This window comes from Pangasianodon hypophthalmus, chromosome 16 (assembly GCF_027358585.1).
Source record: "Pangasianodon hypophthalmus isolate fPanHyp1 chromosome 16, fPanHyp1.pri, whole genome shotgun sequence".
NCBI classification, from domain to species: Eukaryota; Metazoa; Chordata; class Actinopteri; order Siluriformes; family Pangasiidae; genus Pangasianodon; species Pangasianodon hypophthalmus.
The window spans coordinates 7042840-7066223 of NC_069725.1; the positions used below are offsets into that span (position 1 = coordinate 7042840).

A 23384-nucleotide genomic window follows, 5' to 3' on the forward strand; every position below is an offset into this window, starting at 1 on the left:
TTAGTTAGTCAGTCACACTGCTGATCTAATTTGCTGTGGCTGCAGTAGCCAAGCTGCTATTGTATTTAATGACTATTTCAGTTAACAGTTGGGTGAGGGTTGCAATTACAGCGTGAGTTTCCCCTCTCCTCACAACATGAGTAATAGCAATTGACTGCCTCTCTTGCCAATTGCCTGCACCCTTTGTTAACTTCATGTATTTCTTCAGTGTTGAGCACTATGAAGTGATGTGTCTCTTTGAATACGGCCACATTACTCTCCCCTCCTCCGAGCAGGCCCTGACTCCTATTATGATTTCCCTGCGACTTTGCACACACAATTAATGAACGGGGCTTGGAAGCACTTCAGTGTGCGCACACAAACACACACACACACACAGACACACATACACGGACAGGCTGTAAATGGAATCGTACTGTCTGTCTGGCTGCTTTGTCAGAGCAGAGCATATTGCTGACCAGCTGGCCATTAAAGAAACAGAGAGGCCTGGACATATGTAGTATACGATATATAGAGGTATCTGCTGAATAATTTACACAACACACACCACACGGTTCGTCGCAGCAGCTGTGAGACCACTTGCAGCTTCTCAAATTCACCCACTCATTTTCTACAAAGATGTGGTTTGTTTCAAGCCGAGCCAGCCTGACCGGCCTCATCATCTCTTGCCTTCTCCTTCTTAGCTCTGAATGTGGGCTGTTTCTGAGCAATTGACATTCGTCGTCAGAGTTAAACCTGAGCAGCTGTCTATGCTAACAGTTCTGCTTACACTGTTGTTGCCCACGTGTTATTAAACTGACATTTCTGTACACAGAAAATCCATTATCCTGTATACAGTAAATACTCCACCGATTTACGAATTCAACTGTCTGTGATATGTAGTTTCACTTCAACAGTCAGGTGGAATATACTGAGATGGTGGAATGCAACTAGGGCTGGGTGATTGACAGGATATTGAGAATGCAGTATATTTTAGGAACTTTTTTCTTCTTGTCGTAGTGAATAAATAAATAAAAAAAAAACAGCTATTCATGTTACAGAGAAACTCCTTTGTTGTGAAGATTTTCCCGTATCGGATAACTCTACCTCTGACAAAAGCTCTAACAGCGAAGACTCTTTCCATAAATGCTCAATCATCATCTCCTCACAGAAAACTTCACCATATCAACAATTACCCACATTTTTGAGTCAGTTTATGTGGCGTGTCCGCCTTCCAAGTCCCTGTGTGAGTTGTTCCTATAGAAATGTTAACATGTTCGAACAAGAGCATTACTATATAAACCTGTGATTTGCTTTGCAGCAGGACTACTGTCAGAGCTGCTGTTATAGAAAATGAATAAACACCTTCTCACCAAATAGGTTTGTGAATTCAGTGGTGCTGTGGTATAGCTCTATAACAATATAAAATTCTAGCTGTTCCAGTAAAACTTTTAATACAGTGCCTGTATTGCTTTGCTAACCTCAAAACAGTACGTTGTTAGCAAACCTTAGCAAAACAAAATACAGTGATGGATATCATGTGAATGTGTATCAGGTTTATGCATTTTCAACAACATGTGCTACATGATAGACATCTAAAGCTGTGTACCCCACAGGGTTTGAAAGTTTGTGTGCTCTACCAAGAACCAAGTGTTTATGTCAAAATTTATCAATTACACTCAGTCAACACTTGTTCAGGAATACATTATTAAATGTGTTATTGTAGTCAAGTGAAAATTTTGCACACCATTAGCACCAAGTGAAGACAAAGATATGTAATTATAGCTACAAATTCAGAGTTGGTGACCTCAGTTTAAAAGGTATGTCACTTGTTATGTGGGGAAAGTTGCCTGTATTCAGAAGTGGGTTATGCACCTGCTTAAGTAAATTTTCTAAGCTCTCCACTTAGATGATGCAAATTACCTGCATGTAGTTCCCACCTTTAAGATGTCATGCCAAGGTTTCCAAGCATCCAAGTCAAGGTTGGACCGCCTTTAAACACAAGCACTTGCCTAAAAGCAAAGAGAATTTAAAAAATGCAAAATAAAAAGAAATTAATACAATGATGCATGAATGAGAAGCTGTATATTACCAATATATTAATTAATAGTCTTAGTTATAATTCTTAGATTATTCATTGCTAAATTGGTTTAATTTAGCAATATGGCTTCCACCCTTATTATTTGACAGCTTATAAAATAGCATTTCCTGTTTATGTTGCAGTTTTTATTTATTTTTTTTATATATATCTTGTGCCAACCATTAATTGGACACACAACATAATGTAGCCATGAGGCCATGAAATTGCAAAGTATCACACAAGAACAATTCACTTAAGTTCAGAATCGCACATAACTGAAACGCGTCTCTGTTTCACTGAAACTCCACCCTGCTTTCGTAACTCTCACGCAACTTTTGAATATCACTTAAGTACGGAATTACGTCTGAGGTCTTGAACATGCGCAATTGAAGTATTAAATCCTCAAAGTGTCTGCTTAACTTACACCTAGTAATATATTAGGTGCCACAGATGTATCTTCATTATTACATTGTTTTTTAAAAAAAAAAAAAAAAAAAAGGTGATCCAATTATGCATTTTATATTAGTAATAGTAGCCAAAAAAAAACTTTTCTGAAAGTGCAACCTTAACTTTCTTAACCTCCTTCTTATCCTTATAATCAATGCCCACTCTTTATGCCCTTATAATGCCCTTATAATGCCCTTTCTTTTCACATCTCCCTTCTTCTTATAGCCTGTTAGTAGCTGCTCCGTGTCGTGTTGTGAGCAGCGGAGAGAGAACATATGTAATGTGTCCTAGCTTGTATGTTAAAAAGCTGTTTCTGTGAAAGCAGAACAGTGTAACGGTGCACTGGAGAGTTGGCAGCTAATAATATCTGCTGATGTTAATCCAATTAGAGTTGATTTAACACTTTACAGAGCATGATTTATAGAGGCGTTTATTGGTTTTCTGTAACGTAATCAGTTTGGAAACTTAATGCATTGTTTGGAAATGCATGTGTGACTGGAAGCAGGCAGAAAGCAACTTGTGCTCTGGGTTATTTGCAATGATACCCCCATTAATAACACCAACTCTTGGCCTGTTAGCACTGTTTTTTTTTTTTTCTTTCCCGGGCTTTCTCTGTTGCACGGGAACGGCACAACCTGGCAATAATTTAATCTTGGGAGTCGATGGAAAATGAGCTATATTCGCTCAGATTAGTGAGGACACGTCGTCTAGCCTCCTCGGCTGCATCCCAAATGATTGTTTTTTTTTTTTTCCCATCTTGTTGATTGTTTGGAGAGTTCGAGAGAGACTAACCCATGCTAATGGAGGTTTAGAGACGGTGTGCTGATATAAGATCAGACACTGGTGATTAATCATGAACAAATATAGTCATCTTCTATTACTGACTGAGGGAAAAGCAGAGCTAAAGAGAAAATTATGAGCAACATGAACAAACATTCTGAGCTGGAGAACATTTTAGCATATTTGTATTCGATTAGCTTTATCTTCTCTAAGCATTCATAAACTGATGCTGAGGGTCTTATGTGCGTGTGTGTGTGTTCTGTTTACAGTGACCCAATTGCAGACGACTTTAGCCTCAGTGCAGGAGTTGTTGGTCCAGCAGCAGAAGAAGATCCAGGAGCTGTCTCAGGAGCTGGCTAACTCGCATGTAAGCTTATTTTACTCTCTCCAACATACACTTTAGGGGCGGACAGATGACAAGCCTGGGCGTCCGGGACAAGCGGATTTTGTGTGGGCTTATTATTTGTAGTTACCCAGCGGACAACTAGGGTCAACAAACTAAAAAAAGACAAACACACCTACACCTTATCCATGTTTGGCAAAAGTCTATATTAATGCACTTAGCTAGCTAACTAGCTCGCCATACGTTAATACATTACATTAGCTACCACTTTTTTTTAGCCGAGTCAGTTAGGTTTCCGGACATCCAAAAACATGTAACTGGGTAGCACACTGGAGCTCTCACTTGCCTAGTGAGCTAGCTAATGAATTTATAACTTGTCCACCCCTACACACACACACAAAATGTACACTCTTAAATATTGTGCTCCTTATTCAATAGTTCTCTGTAACCGTATTTTCTCGAATTTGAGTAATAGCCTTCATTATATCAGTGTTGCACTGGAAATGACATTCTCCAAACAAAATAATGCATGGAATCCATATGAATTCTATGAATACAGTCCATACACTCCATCATTTACTGTAGGATTGATAGAGGAAGAGTTGATATGAGGATACATCAGAGAGAGAGAGAGAGAGAGAGAGAGAGAGAGAGAGAGAGGGGGGGACACATCTACAGAGAATCCAGCAGTCTCCTGGAAGAAAAGGTTACATTTCTTACTGTAGTCTTCGCACCAATATATCATGAATAGTAAAGAGCTCTGATTCTGGTGGTGTGTATAAAACTAGATTTCCATTTCCTAAAGGAAATGCAGAGTGCTTGTGAGCAGCTGAGAGAGATGGAGGGATTAAATAAGGAAAGCAATGATGAAAAGAGGAAAGAAGGGAAATGGAAAAAGAGGAAGAAGAGAAATAAGTAAAGAACTGGATAGAGAGAAGTGGAGTAATAAAGACCAGAGGAACAGAACACAGCGAAAAGAAGACAGGGATGATGGAGAAAAAAAGTCAAAGTATAGGAATGAGAGGGAAAAAAGACAAAGAAAAAAAAACAATCTGATATAAGCAGGTATATGCAGAAGTTGAAAGATGGAAGGAAAGAAACCCAAAAAAAGGTATATGAGGGATGAGAACGTAATGGAGAGATGACAGTAAGGGAGAGAAGGGAGGCCCTAAGGTGAGCACCTGCTCTGCATGTGTGAGTAAAGCAGAGCTGCTGATTGGTCGGCTCTGAAGCTCTTTGTGACATTTATCTAAACCAAAAATAAATTCTCACTGAAGAGATCTCCAAAACTACTGCTACTGCTCCTACTACTGCTGCTACTACTACTACTACTACTGCTGCTGCTAATACTCCTACTGCTCCTACTGATACTGCTAATACTGCTGCTGCTACTGATACTGCTGCTGCTGCTACTTCTCCTACTGATCCTACTGATACTGCTGCTACTACTACTACTACTGCTGCTGCTACTACTCCTACTGCTCCTACTGCTACTACTAATACTAATACTGCTGCTGCTGCTGCTACTGCTACTACAACTGCTGCTGCTACTGCTACTACTGCTGCTACTACTACTACTGCTGCTACTACTCCTACTGCTCCTACTGATACTGCTACTACTACTGCTAATACTAATACTGCTGCTGCTACTGCTACTACAACTGCTGCTGCTACTGCTACTACTGCTACTACAGCTGCTGATACTTCTGCTGCTACTACTACTACTGATACTGTAATTACTGCTACTACTGCACTACTATTACTACTGCTGATGCAGCTGCTACTATGACTACTACTATTAATACTAATAATTCTTTCATCCTCAGTAACTGCTTTATCCTAGTTAGGGTCACAGTGAATCCAAAGCCTATCCATGGAACACTGAGTGTGAGGTGGGAATACATCTGAATGGGACACCAGTCCATCACAGCGTGGACCCATGGACACACCCATTCACACACTCATTCACACCTAGAGGCGATTTAGCAGAGCCATTCTACATGCTGGCCTGTTTTTGGGGAGGTGGGAGGACAGACAATAACTCAAGCTCAGGGTCGAAGTAGGGACCGTGGAGCTGTGAGGTGGCTTAATAATGCTGCATGATAATAATAACAATAATAATAATCAGAAGGAGAAGAACAAGAAGAAGAACAAGGGGCAGTGTGCCTTGTGAGTACTGTAATAAAGTTCTGCGTTGGCATTTTTGTGGTTTTCTGCTATGTCTTTCTCTCTCAAGGTGGTCAGGCCAGTTTAAGCTTAAACCAACACATGGCATTTTTCAGTGCCATAGAGATGGATGCTCGGCCCTGAAGAAGATATTAAGCTCGACATGGCTCATATGCTGCTAAAATGAGAACGTGTCCATAACAAGGCCGCTAAAGAGCATATAAGAGCATCAGCAGAAGGCTAAAACAAGTCTGCCAGGGACAGCAGCAGGACTCAGCAAGCCACCTCTCCATGTCCTCATTACATCTCTATTTTCTCCAGATAAAGGACCTTTAATGCCAGCCAAATGGCAAAACAGGTCATGCATGTTTAAGATCACATTTACACACTCACAGGGCTGATGGACTTCTACTAGGTACTGTACTGCTCCGTTCTACGTGCAGAATGACTTTCAGCATCTCCGCTGATGGCCTGCCTGAGGGCATCTCCTGTGCCTTTTCTTTATCACACACTAATTTAATGCATCCTGATGTCATAATGTTCCAGTAAAAACATCTCATCATGACCGTGTATGCCTTTCAACTTTTCAAAACATGTGCTTTTACTCCATAAAGTCTCATGCTTATCTGAGAAGAAAAAGCTGGCATTAGGAATGTGTTGCCTATTGGAACCACATCTTCATACCTCAGAATGTGAAACTCTACTCACTTTGTATCTCATGATTCTATGATAAATCATCCCATAACACGCAACAGAAAGCTCTTTGGAATCACAGCTGAAACGATGTTTTATGTCCACAGCTTGTTAAGCACATGGGTGTTTGACTGCAGCATCTGGATCCCGCAGGAAAACATATGCGAACGCATCTGGCGATGTGTGAATATGAACGAAAAAAATGACATTCAGAAAAATTTCTACTATTGTTCTTGCATCTCTTTTCTACTGACCTGGCAAAGTGCTCAGAAGCTGTGCAAGTGGCTCTGAAGCTCTCACATCCATCTGTTTAATGCACCTTCAAACAGCATGAACAGCAGCCAGCCAAAGCGAAAGGGAGCTAAAGATTCCTCTTAAAATGTAAATTGAATTAAAAAGCATTGCCATCATTTGCCATGAGTGCCTTGTTGGAAGAGCGAGTGTATAAAAAGTGTATTTCACATCAAAACATCCATTAAACAAACCATAAACTCTACTTTACAGCCGAAGTCTTGATCTTTAAATTTTCTTTGGAGAGAAGCAGGACCTGTTGTCTCCAGCCGTAAGGGGAAATTGTGAAAATTGTTTTCAGGTCCGGAGCGTGTGATTAAAAACACATGTCGAGCCGCTGAGCTAGTTATCATTTTCAGTTTGCGGTTTTCTGGGGAGCCTTTCTGGGTTTCTCAAAACTGAGCGTAATGCGCCAGGCTTGGCAATTAAGGCTCTTTAACACGGAAATGTGTGTTTAACCCAAAACACATGGCAACTCCCGTTCCTTCAGCTGCTAAGCAAACATTTCTTATGGTCTCAACCACTGAATTACAGTGTGCACTGTCTTGTTAGCCGCCTGGGCGTTTTTCACAGTATTACAGTGCTGTGTAATAATAATGGGCCAAAAATAATTTTGAGCTTGTGCCTTCACAGCAGAGGTTTGTATATTTTACTATAGCGTGAGTGTCTTAGGATTTGCAGTCTGCAGCCCTATTTGAAATGGCTTTACTTTTTACCTTCTATGAAATAACACCATATTTTACTTTGTATAAAATGACAACTAGAAATAACCCCAGGTAATATATAATCCCATCCAAACTGACATGTTGGTAAGGATTCCATTATATCCTGTGGGAAAAGATGTTTTGTGGCCTTTCTTCACCTGAGGAAGCGCTCTTTTCTATCATCTCCCGCCAAAACCAAAACAAAATCAAATGTCGGTCGAGTTTAAAATGCAGAACACTAAAATATAAACTACGTTTAAAATGATGTTTCACAGATGCAGTGCTACCAAACTAGTTTATCCAAACTTCAGCTGTCCCGTTTCAGTGAGCCTGTGCCCAGTGTAGCTCCCTGTAGTTCTTGACTGACAGGAGTGAAACCCAGTGTGATCTTCTGCTGTTGTAGCCCAGCCTCATCAAGGTTTGACATGTGGTGCATTCTGAGATGCTTTTCTGCTCACTGAAACCAAACCAGCCTCTGGCACAAAGTCACTAAGATCACATTTTTCTCCACTCTGATGTTTGATATGAACATTAACTGAAGTTCTTGACCTGCATTTGCATGATTTTATGCACTGCTGCTGCCACATGATTGACTGATTGGATAACTGCATGAATGAGCAGGTGTTCAGGTGTTCCTTTAAAGGTGCAGGTGAGTGTATGTATGAAAATCTTATTTTGTCTGAAGATAAAACATGCCTGGTATCATTAGATAGTTGGATAGTTCTATCTAACATAGAACTATTACACAGTAATTGCTTAATATTAAATTGACCCTGTGGGTGGCAGTTTGGTATTTGGATGTGCTATCAGAATTATGAGCAGAGTTGGACATTATCGTCACAGGCCCAGAATTTTCATATCTCCTTATCCCTGTTATAAATCCAGAGATAGTTCCCCTTATTAGAAGCTGCACGCGGAAGATTAGGAGTCGTTCAGCTTGCAGCCCAAACGCACGCCACTGGGGTAGTGCATAAACAGGCTGAAATGAATTGTACCACTGCTTTCATTGGAAACACTCCTGAGGGATTTAGTTTCAAGCTGATTCCACCATAAATATACATGCATTACACAAGGAAAATATTATCAGGGAGAGGAGCTGTGAGTTAATTTGCATTCAGACCTTTTTAAACCGTCCTTGTTAAGATATTATCCATTGCTAATGGTCTGCAGGCGTTTACTAATGTATTCAGTGCTTGCGCCGGCTGCCTGCTGCGTTTCTCTGTGTGCTAGAGTCGCACTGAGAGGTGTTAATATTCTCCACGAGGACTAGCTATGCCATAGAGGACACAGAAATCAGTAAAGAGTAGGATGTAGAGAAGGCACCCATAGCTGAACATATTGTGCATGGTCTTAGTCATCGTTGTCACCTGCTGTAGATCAGGGAGCCTCATGAATTCGAGTCTGTCTCGAGGCCCATCGTAGCTCCTGTTTGCAAATATTATTTAGATTTTTATGTCTGCAAAGTGTAAGCTCAGCCGCCGAAGCAATTAATTTTTTTTTCCACAGGTAAAATGAGCGAGAGGCACATTCCAGCCTTATTATGCTGGTGCCGTGGGGAGTCGGGGATTATGATGGTCGTAATGAGGTGAGGCCTGTAATCAGAGCGTCTTCACCAGGCCTAATGCGCTCAGCCCGGATCTGATGTGCCTTCCAAAAAACACAGTACTTTATCAGAAGGGCTTTAAGAGCAGATAGTAGAGCAACCCCAACCCCAACCTCACCCATGCCTCCCCCTTTTCTATTCCACGCCGTAAAATGAGTCTGATTCTTTTCAGATGCAATTCAATTAATTTCCTTTAGATGTAATTACATGTGAAAGGACCAAGTTATCCGTTTCCACTCAACAGGGGCCTCTGCTCGCTAACTAGCAGCCCCTGGTGAGTTGGGCATACTTAATTAGACTTTTAGTTTTCTTTTCCCCAGCCTTTTTGCTTTGGTTCCATACCTTCTTCCCGTCTCAGTGTCTTCCTCGGAGGGCATGTGGACAGGGGGATTAAACCCTGCATGAGGGCTGTTTGTTTGTGGATGCTTCAAAGCTTCAGGTACCCTTGTGAATCAGGGTAGGTTTACGAGACTTATTTCTCCTCGGAACAAGGCTCTGCTTAATCCGCTTGAATTCCAGTACAGAAGCTGCCCCACTTTGGGCACTGAAGAAGTTTGTTGTTCAAAATTTTGTGGTTAGAGCTCAGTTAGCGTGTGATGGACTTGAGAGTGCGTAGCCATTTAAAGATACTAAGAGCGGTGGTTATTTGGTAGATTTTTCTGAACTTTACTGTCAGTTTTGCTTGATGCCTTCTTTACAGGAAATGGCATCATCAACAACCTGTCTTTAAAAAAAAAAAAGGATGGATGATTTTTTTTAAGAAGTCATTTGCTATTCAAATGTTTGCAGGCCATTTCAATTGTCCATCATTCCGTGCAACAATTCATTCCGTTGCCAAGCAGTAGGTGATAACGCTCTTTTTAATAAAACCCCCCTGACTTGTGGCTGCTGGATGAATGCTGCCATTGTTGTGCTTGAGGCCTCTTATCAAGCACCTCTCTCCGGCTCAAATCAGTAGTCGGAAATATGGAAAAATATGTAAAAATGGCGTGATTAATTCTCTTAGCCTTTTTTCAGAAGATCCTGAGCTCATGAACTCTTTACTCTTTTTCCTTGACTCACAAGTGGCCAGCTGAAGTTAGGAGAGATGTGTGCTCAATTCCTATAGCTCTTATCAGATGTGTTGTACAATGTACATGCTGATCGAGTGATAAAAGTGTGGCTTTTGTACCAAAACAGTGCGTGACTCATAGGTTTTGCATGAGCTACCTGATAATCAAAAAGGTTTTCATAAATCTGACTTCATTCCGTGAAACTCATTTCTTCGTGCAAAAACCTGAAACCAGAATGCTGTGTGAGAGACGTTTCTTTCTAGATTCTAGAGAAATATGATATGATGAAAAGAACTTGTAATGGTTAATGGTCTGGGTTTTTTTTTTTTTTTTTGTCTTTGTATCTGCAGGCCTCCTCCGCTACCAACCGCATGCTGGAGTCTCAGAGCATCAGTGAGCTAAAGGCTGAGATCACTTCATTAAAGGGACTTTTGCTCAGCAGGTAAACACTCACAGGGTCTAATGGAGAAAACAGCTATCACATGGTGCATTCACAATACAAACAATAATAAACAAAATGTTTGGAAATACCCACACTCATATTTTCCTATAACATCACATCCCTGAAGCCTTTTATTCCACTTATACAACAAATTTGCCAACACGAAATATTTTTATTATTAAACTACATCACATCATACTTTTTCCATTTATAGTTACATTTAATATTGTGGAAAGTCTGTGAAACAAATTTCTGAATCACTTATGATATAGCAGCTGTTAACAGCCATTACTTCACCAGCCTCTGTCTTTTTTTTTTTTTTTTTAAAGTTTAATAAAAAAAGAAATGCAGCTTGTCATGTTATCGAGAAACCACAAAGATCAAAGCCCTCCATCTTGAACTCTTGGTGAAACTTAGTTACAGCTTTACCTCTGACTGTTACAAAGTGCTGACACTGGAGACTCCTTCCAAAAATATTTCTGAGGAATATTTGCACACACTTGCCATCTTCTCAACCAGCTTGATGAGAAGCTTCACCCAAAAGTTCAGAAACAGGCTGAGCTCCTCACTGCTCCTGCTGTGTTCTAGATAAAACTACGAACTGTTTGGGGAAACTATTTCATTTGAAGTAAAACCTACTTGTTTTAAGTAAAACCTACTTAATGAAAATACATTTTGAGTCATTAACCAACAGCCTTTATCAAAATTAGACAAATTTAAGACAATGAAATTGTACCTCCATTCATTTAATCTAGTCAAGTCTATTTTTTGTGTTTAAATTTTAGCAGTATGGATCTCTCTTTCGTCAATGTTCACTGGATTATGCTGCTAGCATATTAAGTTCATACCCCAGCAGTTGCCACATAGAATTTATTTATTTTTTTTCAGTTCATATGTCTTTTGTTCTCATGCGAACCTCCGACTGGTACATGTGGCTATAGGAGAAGAAATGCAAACGTTTACAGTCTGCCGCTATGCATGTTTCTGTCAAGCTATTCAAATGAAGCGTGCCAGGCGTGTATATTTAATGCGTGTATAGCAGTAGCATTAACGCTGCTCATACAGACTTTAGCCCGATATCATCGCTCTCAAGTGTGGGAAAAATATCTAAAGCTATACCTTTCTCATAACCACGTCTTTCACTTCTGCAAAGCTTTCTCTATTAGTGTGGCATTTTGCAAATCTAATGTGTACATAATAATAAGTTCAGAAATGGGATGGGATTGATCAGTCAGAATGGATGTAACTAGGAGGAACTGTGGAGGAATCTAGGAGCTTCAACATCCTCTGGGGATGCTGAGAACAAGTTAATTGGTGTTCACATGACCATAAAATTTTGCTGACTTTAAGCTAAGCAAGTGAACTCTGGTCTTAGTAAGACATGAGGAACCATGAAACTGAGACAGAAATGGTTGAGTAGTATGTCACGCCATGTTTTTTCCTACGCCACTTAAAGTTGGTCATAAGAGCAACTCTGGGAACTCCACAGTTAATGCTTATTACTAAGCGTGAAAGTTTTCGGTGATTCCCAACAGACTTAAAGGAATGTTCTTGAGTTTTCAGGCTAATCTCTATCTCTACCGCAGCGTTAACGTACATACAGTTACCGCAAACAATAGTTTCAGCACCCCTCATGTGCTAAGAAAAGAACGGACAAACCTGCTGACTCAAAACTCAGCCATAATGAAAGTCTAAGGGCAGTTGATGAATATCAAGAGCAGGGGTATTCGGGGGTATTCAACTCAAGTCTTTGAAGCTCTGGCTGCCTAAAATTCCTTGAAAAAAGATCCAGATAAGTGACTAACATGACTGAATGGCGACAGCAGGAAACCTTTAATGCTTAGTGATTAGTTCAAGGCTATAAATAAGACTCATGAGTTTGAAGTGGTTATGCTGTGTTTCATGTTACCATTTTTGATTGACGCCGTAGAATAGATGAGACATCTTGAAGCGGCCAATAAACTCGTTCCTTGGTGGCTCCTGAGTGGCCCAACAGATAAGCATTTGTCCTATCATTCGGAGATCATAAGTTCAAATCCTGATGATTCCGTGCCAGGGATGGTCTGCTTTCTCTCAGTGGGCATCTGTGAGTTTGTGTGTGGAAGAGGGCGGATAGCGCTTTCCTCTGAACGTATGGTGTAGCTTGAGCAGCAGTTCAAAAAGATGAAGTTTGCTGGCTTCATGTGTCTCAGATGAAGCATGTGTTAGCCTTCACCCTCTCCTGGTTGGTAGCTGTTGTATAATAGGGACGACTTGGCTGGTAGGTGGAAATTGGCAGGAAAAAATAAAAGGAATTTATTAATTAATAAATTAATGAATTTAAACCCCCCCATCCCCAAAAAAAAAAAACCCTCTCGTTGATATTTTTTTGAATAAGCCATGTTGTCACTACACTAAAAAAAATGAAATTGAAAGTAAATAAAATAATCTGTAATAGTTTGTGAAAACTACTTTCAGCTAAACCATTTACAAAAGTAAAAGTGCAACAAGCTACAACAGAGGATCTGCTAGAGTAACCACAATGTTTCAGTTTGTTTGTTTTTTAAAAAAGGTGAACTATGCCCGATTTTTTTCATATTTCATTCATTCTGCTACAGGATGCATTGAGTGCTCGATTTGATCCGCATGAAATACTTTGCTAGGTCCTCATTTAGTCTACGGTCTGCCAGTTGATGACCCCTGATTCTTTAGATTCTTACCAACCTGTTCTCATGTAGGTTTATTCAAGTCTAAAAAAATGGGCCAATACCTTAAAAAGTCTTTCCTGTTACTTAGCTTTTATGATGGTTTTGTGGTTTCCAAGCAAACTCTAAACCATGGCACTTCCTTGGTTTACTTTGAACTTAGTTGACTTTCAAGTTCACTTTTAGTTAAATTTTTTTGTGTCATTTTCCCTTGACACAACAAAAGCACATATTAAGCATATTAAGATGTTTTGTGCATTCAAGAGAGAATATCAAAGCTAGTAGTGTAATAAATATCAAAATTGTTGCTAACTCTTCTCTTCTTGCTGGAAAAGTCTCTTAGAGAATGTTTTAGAAAAATTTAGAGCTTAACTTTCAAATACTTTTGTCTGAAGAGAAGTTTTTTGTTCCCAAATATGTTTTGCATAAATATTTTAAAGTCCCCACCAAATGACTCCTTAACTGTCATTTGATTCTGTATGTTGATGTATTTCCTTCTGAAATAGGAAGTCAGAGAGATGTTGTGTTAATTGTTTGACTGACTTATACAACAGTAGCATTCAAGATACACCTCACCCCATGCCGAATCTAAACAAGCCTTACAGTAGCTAGCGAGCTAGGTAAATATAGAGAACAGCGATTACAGATTAACGAGAGCCTTTTACTCACTCCTACTGATGGAGAGTCCCCAACAGAGAAGCAACGTATTCCGGCATTGAAGAGCCCCAAGCTGGGGGGAAAAAACATCTGAAAATTGTCCGTCACTTAACCGTGACCTCGTACATGTTCTTCCCTCTTCCAAATGAATAAACTCCAACCATTTTTTTCCCCTCAACAAAGCGATTGCTGGTAAAGGAAATACTGTGCAGGAAAACACACTGACATTCCATTGTTGCTGTAAATAAGGGGCTACTACAGTAGAGCAAGACCCACTTCCTAGGGAGGAACCTACATGGTTCTAGAGGAAATTTAATTGAACAATCACACAGTTGTACCTAGATAGAAATCATCAGGTTTTATTATTGTTTTCCCAGAAGTGATGAACTTCAAAACTTTTTTTTTTTTCTTCCCCAGATATACTATTGTGTCTGTGTCCATAACACTAAGCAATGAGTACAAGATGCTCGGAAACTGCAAATTTTCTGTTTTTTCTTTCATTTCAAAGAAGTTTTTTTTTTTTTTTTTTTTTTTTTTTTTTTTTTTTTTTTTTAAATTTGGTATCCATGCATACATTACTGTGGAAGGAGTTACCTTACTGTTAAATGTCTGGAGTATTCCTTTAATGAACAATAGACATTATTTATAATATTTTTAAGAGATACTAGGATTAAAAGAAATATTTTTGTTAACAACATAAAGTTCAAGAGCAGCTCCTTCTGTCTCCAGCAGAGCAACTTGGTTTATGAAGTATGTTAATGAAATCAGGAACACATAACAGGTCTTTTAGTTCATGCTGCTGGAAATGTCAGTGCTATCACCGACATGAGTGGCTTAAATTTTGGAACACCTGTGCTGTTTGTACTGCAAACTGTGATTAATTCTTTGTGCTGTTTTTAACAGTCATGAGTTCATGATCTCATTTTTTTTTTTTTTGCTAAGGATCTGTATAAATAGGCAGTTGGAGCTTGGAGCGAGACATGGGCTGGTCATTGTGAGAAGAGGCCTCTATTTGATTTGTAAAGCTTTTATCAGATTAGTTGTACTGTTGTACAATAACATACAGTGAAATAACATCTCTATTAATTCATGAAGCTTGAATTGTGAGTGCAGTTGTACTTAAGTGGCTGAGGAATGAATGTGGCATTCATTCCAGCTAACGTGAATAAAAAGGCTAAATCTCAAGGACATGTCTTTAAACAGAACTGTTGGTACTTCTCGTAGGAGTCATTCAGTATGCGTGACTAAGAAGCAGTATTATTTTTCGTTAAAAGGGTTATAATATCTAGTGCACAATGTGTAAATTGTAAATGTATACAATTATATAGTGTTTACCAATCTTGGTGATTTCCAGTGAACGTTAGAAAACTTTAGAGATTTCAATCTAATCTCTATCTACCACATCTGTAGCATGTGTAGAATTATCACAAGCACAAATTCCCCACCAAGAAAACAAACATGATAATTCAAAACTGACTTATAGTGGAAGTGGTATATACATAAAATTGAATTGAATTGGAGTAAGAGAGCTGTTGAATCTTGTTAATTCATTAATCTTCAGTAAGTGCTTTATCCTGGTCAGGGTCACCTAAACCTATTCCTGTAACACTGGGTTCGAGGCAGGAGTACAACCTGAATGGGATGCCAGTGCATCTCAAGGCACCACGAACACGTATTCACACGCTCATTCACACCTAAGGGCAGCTTATCAGAGCCAGTCCACAGACAGGCATGTTTTTGAGTGGTGGGAGGAAACTGGAGGAAAACCCACAGGGAGAACATGCACAGAAACGCCACACAGAAAGTAACCCAAGCTCAGGATCGAACTGGGGAACCCTGGAGCTGAGAGGCGGCAATGCTACCCGCTGCATCACCGCGCTACTCTGAATCTTGTTAATAAATGTTCCAAAAGAAGGCTTTATGTAACACAAAAAATCAGAACAACAACTGAAATGGGAAAATATGAAACAGAAAGATAGTTCCTGTGGATTTTAAATGATAAAGTGCGACAGAACTACTTCCTTCCTAAATTTGTGCAAGAATTGTGATCAAATGCAAAAAAATTATATGTACTCTTCTTTGTATAAATAATATATATGTATAAAAACAGAATTATTCAAATATTATCATTTCATTGTTCATCATCATTCCTTTTAATCCGAGTTCCATTGTTTTTCAAACCTTCAAATGGTCCACAATTTTGCTCCCTGCTCCTTTTTTTTTTCTAACACACCTGAACCAGGTATTTATTGTTTTGCAGGCTTGGTACAGATGTGTAAAGAGCATAAATCTTGATCATCTAGCACTTGCCAAGGTTTGATTTGGCCTTTCCTTACAATTTATTGAATATATATTTTCTCGCTTTCGTTCTCTATTCTAGGAGACAGTTCCCTGCTTCTCCATCCCTCCCCAAAATCCCGTCCTGGCAGATCCCTCTGAAGCCGGGCGCCCTGTCCAACTCTCCCTCAGCCAACCACACCAACAGCAGCAGCGACATCTCACCCGTCAGTAACGAGTCGGCCAGTTCCTCTCCTGTCAAAGATGGCCACAGTTCACAGGGCAGCGTGTCGGGCTCCCATGGCTTGAATGGAGAGGCCAGTCTGGGCTCCATGCTCACCCTTGACCTGAAAGACCAGGTCCGCATGGAGGTGCAAGGAGAGGAGGAGAGGAAAGAAGATGAAGAAGAGGAGGAGGAGGAGGAGGAGGAGGAAGAGGAGGACGACGTGACCCATGTGGACGAAGAAGAGCATCTGAGCGTTCAGACAGAAGACAGGAGAGGTGGAGACGGACAGTTTAACGAGCAGGTGGAGAAGCTGCGGCGTCCTGAAGGGGCCAGCAACGAGAGTGAGGTGGATTAGGAAAGAGTTTTTTTGCTTTAAATTCTCTCTTCCTCTGTTTCCCCTTTGCTTTTAATTCAATCCTGTCATCACTCTTCTTTTATTCCAACTCTCAGCCACATAGTTCACTGAGAAGAAGCAAATGGAGTGTAATCACATCATTTGTGTTCAGTGCCCTCATGTCGTGACTTTTCTTTTCAACGTACACACTGAAGTAACAGCTCAGACGTTCTTGCGTGCCTGGGCAAGCACAGTAAGTAACATACAGTGTGGAATTAGACGGTGACAGAATTATGATCTTCTGTGTATTATTAAGCAGACATTGTGTGCTCAGCCATATCTCTCGTCATTTCTGACTAGTCATTTCCCCTGACAATAGTAACTGTAGTTTCTGATAATGTACAGGCTAATATCTGTACTGTATCCATACTGTATATCCATGCTAGTTAACGCAGCTGTATTTAATTCCAAACAAAAGCCTACAGCAACAAATCATGGACACCAAAGAATGTCACGTGACCTAATTTTGAGTTTCCGGGATGCTCTATATTGCAGCCACCCTGAGCCTCCATCTTCTTGTCTGGACTTTAAACATCTGTTTGTCGTTCACTGTGCTCTCTCAGCATAACGTAACGGCGAGCCACAGCAGCTAGCATGTCTGGGGAAGTCCTTGTAATTTCCGATTAGAGTGATGATAGGTTTACTTCCTGGTGGTGTTGAGAATTGAACATCGAAGAGGAAGATAAGCACTGTTTTTAATGCTCTCTGTGTGAGTGAGGACTGCAGACAGAGACAGAATAACGGTGAAAAGAAGAGCGCCTCTTCACTTGCGTCTCTCCTGTTTCCAGCTGGGCAGCTGATTTGGTTTATGAAGTATGTTAATAATCAAATGATCGACAAATAACAGATGTATTAGTTCATGCAGCTTGAAATGTCAAGGAGGCTAAAATCGCAAATCTAATACCGAAAGCCTGTTCTATTGTATTATATTACATGACAAAGCCTCCAGTCCAAATTATACCGGCCTCCCACAGTGAATAATCTTAACATGAAACGGTGCCGGGGCTTTGTAATTAAACCATGTAAAACAATGGATGCTTCAGCAGAGGTGCCGGCAGTCGGGCTTCTCTCTTTGTGGGGCTTTTTCTGTCCAAGTCCCGAGGAAAAAGAAAAAGAAAAAAAAAAAAAAAAAACCACACAGCTGATGCAAATGGAGAGTAACGTATGAATACTTAACTAATAGAATTACTCATTCGGCAGCTGATGAGAAAAAAGTGAGAAAGATCCTGGAGAGAGAATTAGAGATGTCTGCTCCGCTCTGACATTTTCACTTTTAACAAATGGCCTTCAGAGTAATGTGATTATGGCCCAAGCAGGTGAGGCGTTGTGGGCTGTGGCAGCGGGTGCTCAGCCTCCCCACCATGGAGGATATCCGCCTGCCTGATGACATGCATCTCGTTATGGTCTAGATTAGAGATGACTTGTACCAATGGACTATGAAGTGGCATTCATGTGATATATGATAGTGAATAAGAACCTTTATTCATCTGATATACTGTAATACCAGGTTATAATTTTTAAAGGCTTACTAATAATTAGAAAAAGGGGGGAAATGTGAGTGAATCAGTTAGAACGGTTGAGCATTAATGGTGACTAATAGTGGGGGGAGGCCTGGAAAGTAGTGGCACATACCATCAGCGTGCGTGCACTTGTTTATGTGCATACTCATTCACGAGAGCTTGGAAAAACTGATATGGCCTTCTTGCTATAGTGCTAGGTGGCAAGTATTGTGAGTATGATGCAATGAAATTCTGATAAAGAGCAATTTTAAGAGAGAGAATGTAAATATTTGTAATAAAATTGATTTAACACCTGCTTCAGTTTCCTTTGTTTTATTGTTGTAAAAGATTTTTAATCCACTGTCTGTTTTTTGTAGAGCCACTTACACACTGCTGTAGCATTTTAACACATACATTTAAGAGAACTATTGCTTTGGACTGTGCATTAGTATTCATTAATCTTTAATGTCTGACTATGTGCTCTAGATGGTTAGTAAAAAATAAAGTTAAAATAACACGTCACTTTGTAAGGCAGTGCTGAGAACAGTGATGTTCACCGATCCTACAATTGAATTACGCGTAAAGGCCCATTTGCACCACAGTTTTAATAGGGACTTGGACGGTTCACTCTAAATTTTACATATGATCAGCAGTCTTCTTGCTTTTTTCAATGAGGTCTCTATTAAGTAGATTCAATCAATAATGTGTGATCCTAAAACAACAAAAAAGAGGGGGAAAAACACTATTCCACTGTCGTAAGCAGTACGAATATTCCAGTGCATTATCAAGTTTATGAATTTAATTTGTCTGTCAAGGTCTAAATGATCAATAGCATTGCACATATTGATGTGGTGTATAAACTTCTTGAAGGTTCGATACCGCATCCCTTTGTAATCCATTAACCTCTCCCTGGAGTTCAGGCCAGGCTCAGATTTATAGGGCCTGCTGTAATAAATGCACTTGTACATCATTTAGTGTCTTATGGGAGCAGCGCATTTTTACCCAGAAAGCTTCCTCCTTTACCCCATCTACATTTGAAAGAGTGGGACGACTTATGGTCACCCATCTGGGCTAAACTATATCTCAATGAACACTTAAGCAGATCGAGGTGTTAAAACGCTAAAGCCAGACTGAAGCTGCTTATTTAGACATCCGAGGTGTCTGGCTGGCTGACTCTGGCCGGAGGTGGGAGCTTTAACCTCATCAGTGGCGCTGTACTAAACAGGGAGCCCTCCATAGGGCAGCATATTGATGTGGCCTGAACTCCATTGTTCTCCTGAACTGAGCACTCAGCAGGTTAGAAGGCTGAGTGTCTCCTCGGATCAATGCGAGGGTTGTTAGCCCTTCTTGCCCCAGGAGGGCCAGCATTGAAGGGTTGGGCTCACAGCGCCGGCTCCTTGTGCAGGGATTAAAATGGAGACACTTCCTATGAAACCTTTAACTGGGAAGTGGATTTCACCTATGACCTACATATCACAGGATTATGCTCCAAACAGTACTAATCTACACGGCTCTCAGGAGTAGCAGGATGGCCAAGAACAAAACAGATGAAACCTATTATACCATATGAACACTACTGTACCATGCAGTACAGTACTGATCAAGGCCAGTCCGTAAAAATTAATTGTAATTATGCGTCTTTTGCAGCACTGGAATAACAAAATTATTTTTAAAAAGATTGATACCAGTGATTCCAAACCTTATGTACAAAAGCACTTTTCCGTTCTTATGAAAACAGCATGAGTAACAGAGCAAGCCCCTCCACATTCACCTTAGCTTTGCATAAGAAAGGTGCACTTCCTGCTTCCTCCTCAGATAGCTTGAGCGCTGATGGTGTGGGAGGAAGCTTGTTTGATGTTGTGCACATATGGGTCCAGGCCTCTGGTACATCACTAGGTGTCTTACACTCAAAGGAAATGCACTGATGGACAGATGGTATCTCACACTGCAGGATGCATGCATTCTCTGCTTTGTTTTAAGGCCTTGTTTGATTTGATACTAGTAATCTAGACTTGATGGTACAGGGTGGAGCTAATATATGATATGTTAGCTCAATCATGTGGCAGCAGCGCAATACAAAAAAAAATTCATGCAAATACATGTCAAGAGCTTCAGTTAATGTTCACATCAAACATCAAGATGAAGAAAAAATGTGACCTAAGTGACTTTGATCGTGACATGGATGTTGGTACCAGAAGGGCTGGTTTGAGTATTTTATACCATTCTGTGTAAACTTTAGAGACTGTTGTGTGTGAAATTTCCAGGAGATCAGCAATTTACGAAACACTTAAACCAGCCCTTCTGGTACCAACATGCCACAATCAAAGTCACAGAGATCACACTACTTCTTCATTCTGATGTTGTTCCTAATAAAGTGGATGGTGAGTGTATATGCTAAATACTGCCAAGCTTGTGTAGGCATAGATTCCCATTAGAAGCTTGTCTGTCTTGGCTGTACTTGGCTGGAACTACCAAGGTATGTATGCTTGAGCTTGTCCAGCAAAGGTAACAGAAGACTTTGTATAAGACCTCAATAAAATCCACTGCAGTGGCACAAAGTAGGTGGTCATTCAGTCATTCAATTCATCTTCAGTAACTGCATCATCCTGCTCAGTGTCATGGTGGGTCCAAGGCATATCCCGGAGGCACTAGGCGGAAGGCACGAATACACCCTGGATGGGTCACCAGTCTGTCAGTGGGCACCACACACTCACCTAGCAGGGGAAATTTAGTGAAGGCAGTCCACCTTCTGGCATGTTTTCGGGAGGAAACCAGCACGCAGAGGAAACCCACAGTAACCAGAGCTTGGGATCGAACCTTGGACACCGGAGCTGTGAGGCACCAACACTACCTGCTGCACCATCAATGCCTGTATACATATTGAAGTAGTGAGCAGGCTCACATCCTCCACGCTCTATCTGAAATCACTTGATGTTTCCCTTGGCTGGGTTCAGGTTGGAACAAATATGAGACTGCTTTACTAGGGTGTTGGGTCTCTGATGTTATAGTGGCTTAGTTATTGGCAGCTTGGCAAAAAAGGTATTAGGCTGAGAAGAGAACGAGAAGGACAAGGAGGTGGTGGAGGGGGCTGAAAAACAGAAATGGGGGACAAAAACAATAGCCGGCTGTAAAAGCGGAATAAATCTCAAGGGAGCTGAGAGGGTCTGGAAGTGGTAATACTGGAGACAATATTTATGAATTGGCCTGTAATGAGCCATCAGCGGCATAGCGGATATGAGAGCATGGCGAGAGAAAAATGCCCTTGTCCTACAATGGTGGTGAGAGCAGCGCTACTATTGTGAGCAGAATGGATTATCTAGAGGTGCCTGTCAGTGTGGGGAGAAACCAGGATTGTAGGCAGTGGCAGGGCAACAGGTGCAAGCCTTGCCGGAGCTTGCAAATTAGACAAATCATATAGAACCATCATATGCGTGCAGCACCTGAAGCATGCCGGAGGCCTGGAGGAAGAGAAAGGAAGGGGCAAGGGGAGGGAGGGTGACTCAAACAGGCCTGTCTCCATCTTTCCCAATTCTCTGTGGCTTTCTTCATCATTCATGCAAATGCAGAGGCTGCTCTCGAGTGTCTGCGCTGCACTGGATCGTCGCGACAAGCTCAGAACGGCCCACAGCTGATAAGACACTGCTATTTTACAGCACTGTTTTTAACTCCAAGCATTTACAGTTTATGCCTTAATTAAGATGATGAATACCACTACCAACTGCCTGCGTGTTGCACTACCTGTGTAATTACACCAAGCTCAGTGTATCCTGCTCTTAATGACTATAGAATAAGTCAAATGTTTGATGCCTGGAGAGCTAACCGTGTCTTCTCGCCTTGCTGGAGCAGTGCTCGGTCATTAGAGTGTTTATTGAGGCATGATGTTGGGTGTGTTGGGATGTGTTACTTAACAAGAAGAGATATTCCGGAGACATAGCAAATGTTTGGTCTTTCTAGATTTTCCTCCTCTGCTAAATTGCCTTTACGTCTTTATTGTACTGGTTTCTAAAATACACCACACGAATGTAATGTGGAAAAAAACTGACTGTATTTTGAGTACCACTAAAGAGCTGTGAGGGTTGCTGTGCAAAAAAAAAAAAAAAAAAAAAAAAAATGAGGATGAAATTTTGCTGACCTTGTCCTTTTGGCTTGGATTTTATTTGGCATGAAATACAATCCAAACTTTTGACCCTTTAGTGAGATGATAAAAAAACAATCCCAACCCACCCCTCCAACCCACCCTTGATGGACTTCTAGCCTCTTCTTTTGGAAAGACCACATCACTAACAAAATGCCTCTGGTAACAAAAACCCCAGTCATTGGTGCACAATTGCTATTATTAGCATCATCTGAATCTTCCCAACCTCCACTTCTTCCGTGCTGCAAATGTCACATGTCTGATGTAGTCCGTATTAAATTACAGCGTTTTAAGTGAGTGCAGGGAGGAAGGCTGTGTGTTATCAACCACCATAATGTGAAAGATTACCACCATCCCCGTCCCACCTGTTTTCACTCTCCTTTTCACACCGGGCGCAGCTGTGCCACCAAACACGGCATTTTAACGTCTCTCTCTCTCTCCTTATTTAGCTCGGCCCTGCGCGCAAGGATGCATTTGGAGATTGTCATTCCCTTTGGCTCATATAGTTGGTATTAGTGGTGTCAGAAAAGGCGAGAGGTTTGGGGAAGGGGGGAGGTGGGAGGTGGGAGAGGGGTTGTGGAGCAAGGGTAGAACTCGTAAACATCTCGTTGAATGGCAGGAGGCCGACTCAGTGCCCTCTGTCCTCCTATTACAGCCGTGCTTTTAGACTGAGATAAATGGGCAGAGTTGTTGAAGCTGGCTTGGGATTCTGCAGTGCATTACCTTAATACTGTGTTGCGTTTGTTTTCCTCATTTCCACAATGAGTGCTGTTTTGATTCTATCAGCGTCTGCGCTCTGGTTTGTATCTGCTTGCATTTCCTGGCTAAGAAGGTAATGCATATGGGAATTATGGCAATGTGGAAAATTTTGGCTTATTGAGCCAGGTTATGGTTTGTATTTACTTTGCCTCAGTTAAGATGTTGAATAATGT

At 40.8% G+C, this 23384-nt stretch overlaps 1 protein-coding gene across 4 annotated transcripts in view; it reads left to right on the forward strand.

Annotated features, from left to right (window-relative positions):
* The window catches only part of pex14 (peroxisomal biogenesis factor 14), an 89390-nt gene that overhangs the window by 59758 nt on the left and 6248 nt on the right, over positions 1-23384 (forward strand). For 3 of the 4 annotated variants that reach the window (XM_026921125.3, XM_053240586.1, XM_053240587.1), the window contains exons 7-9: positions 3556-3653; positions 10489-10580; positions 16302-16770. In XM_026921125.3, the coding sequence (XP_026776926.3) occupies positions 3556-3653; positions 10489-10580; positions 16302-16770 (659 nt within the window). Of the gene's footprint in view, positions 1-3555; positions 3654-10488; positions 10581-16301; positions 18125-23384 lie in introns of those variants that run through there. The other variant, XM_026921126.3, reaches the window with a different exon arrangement.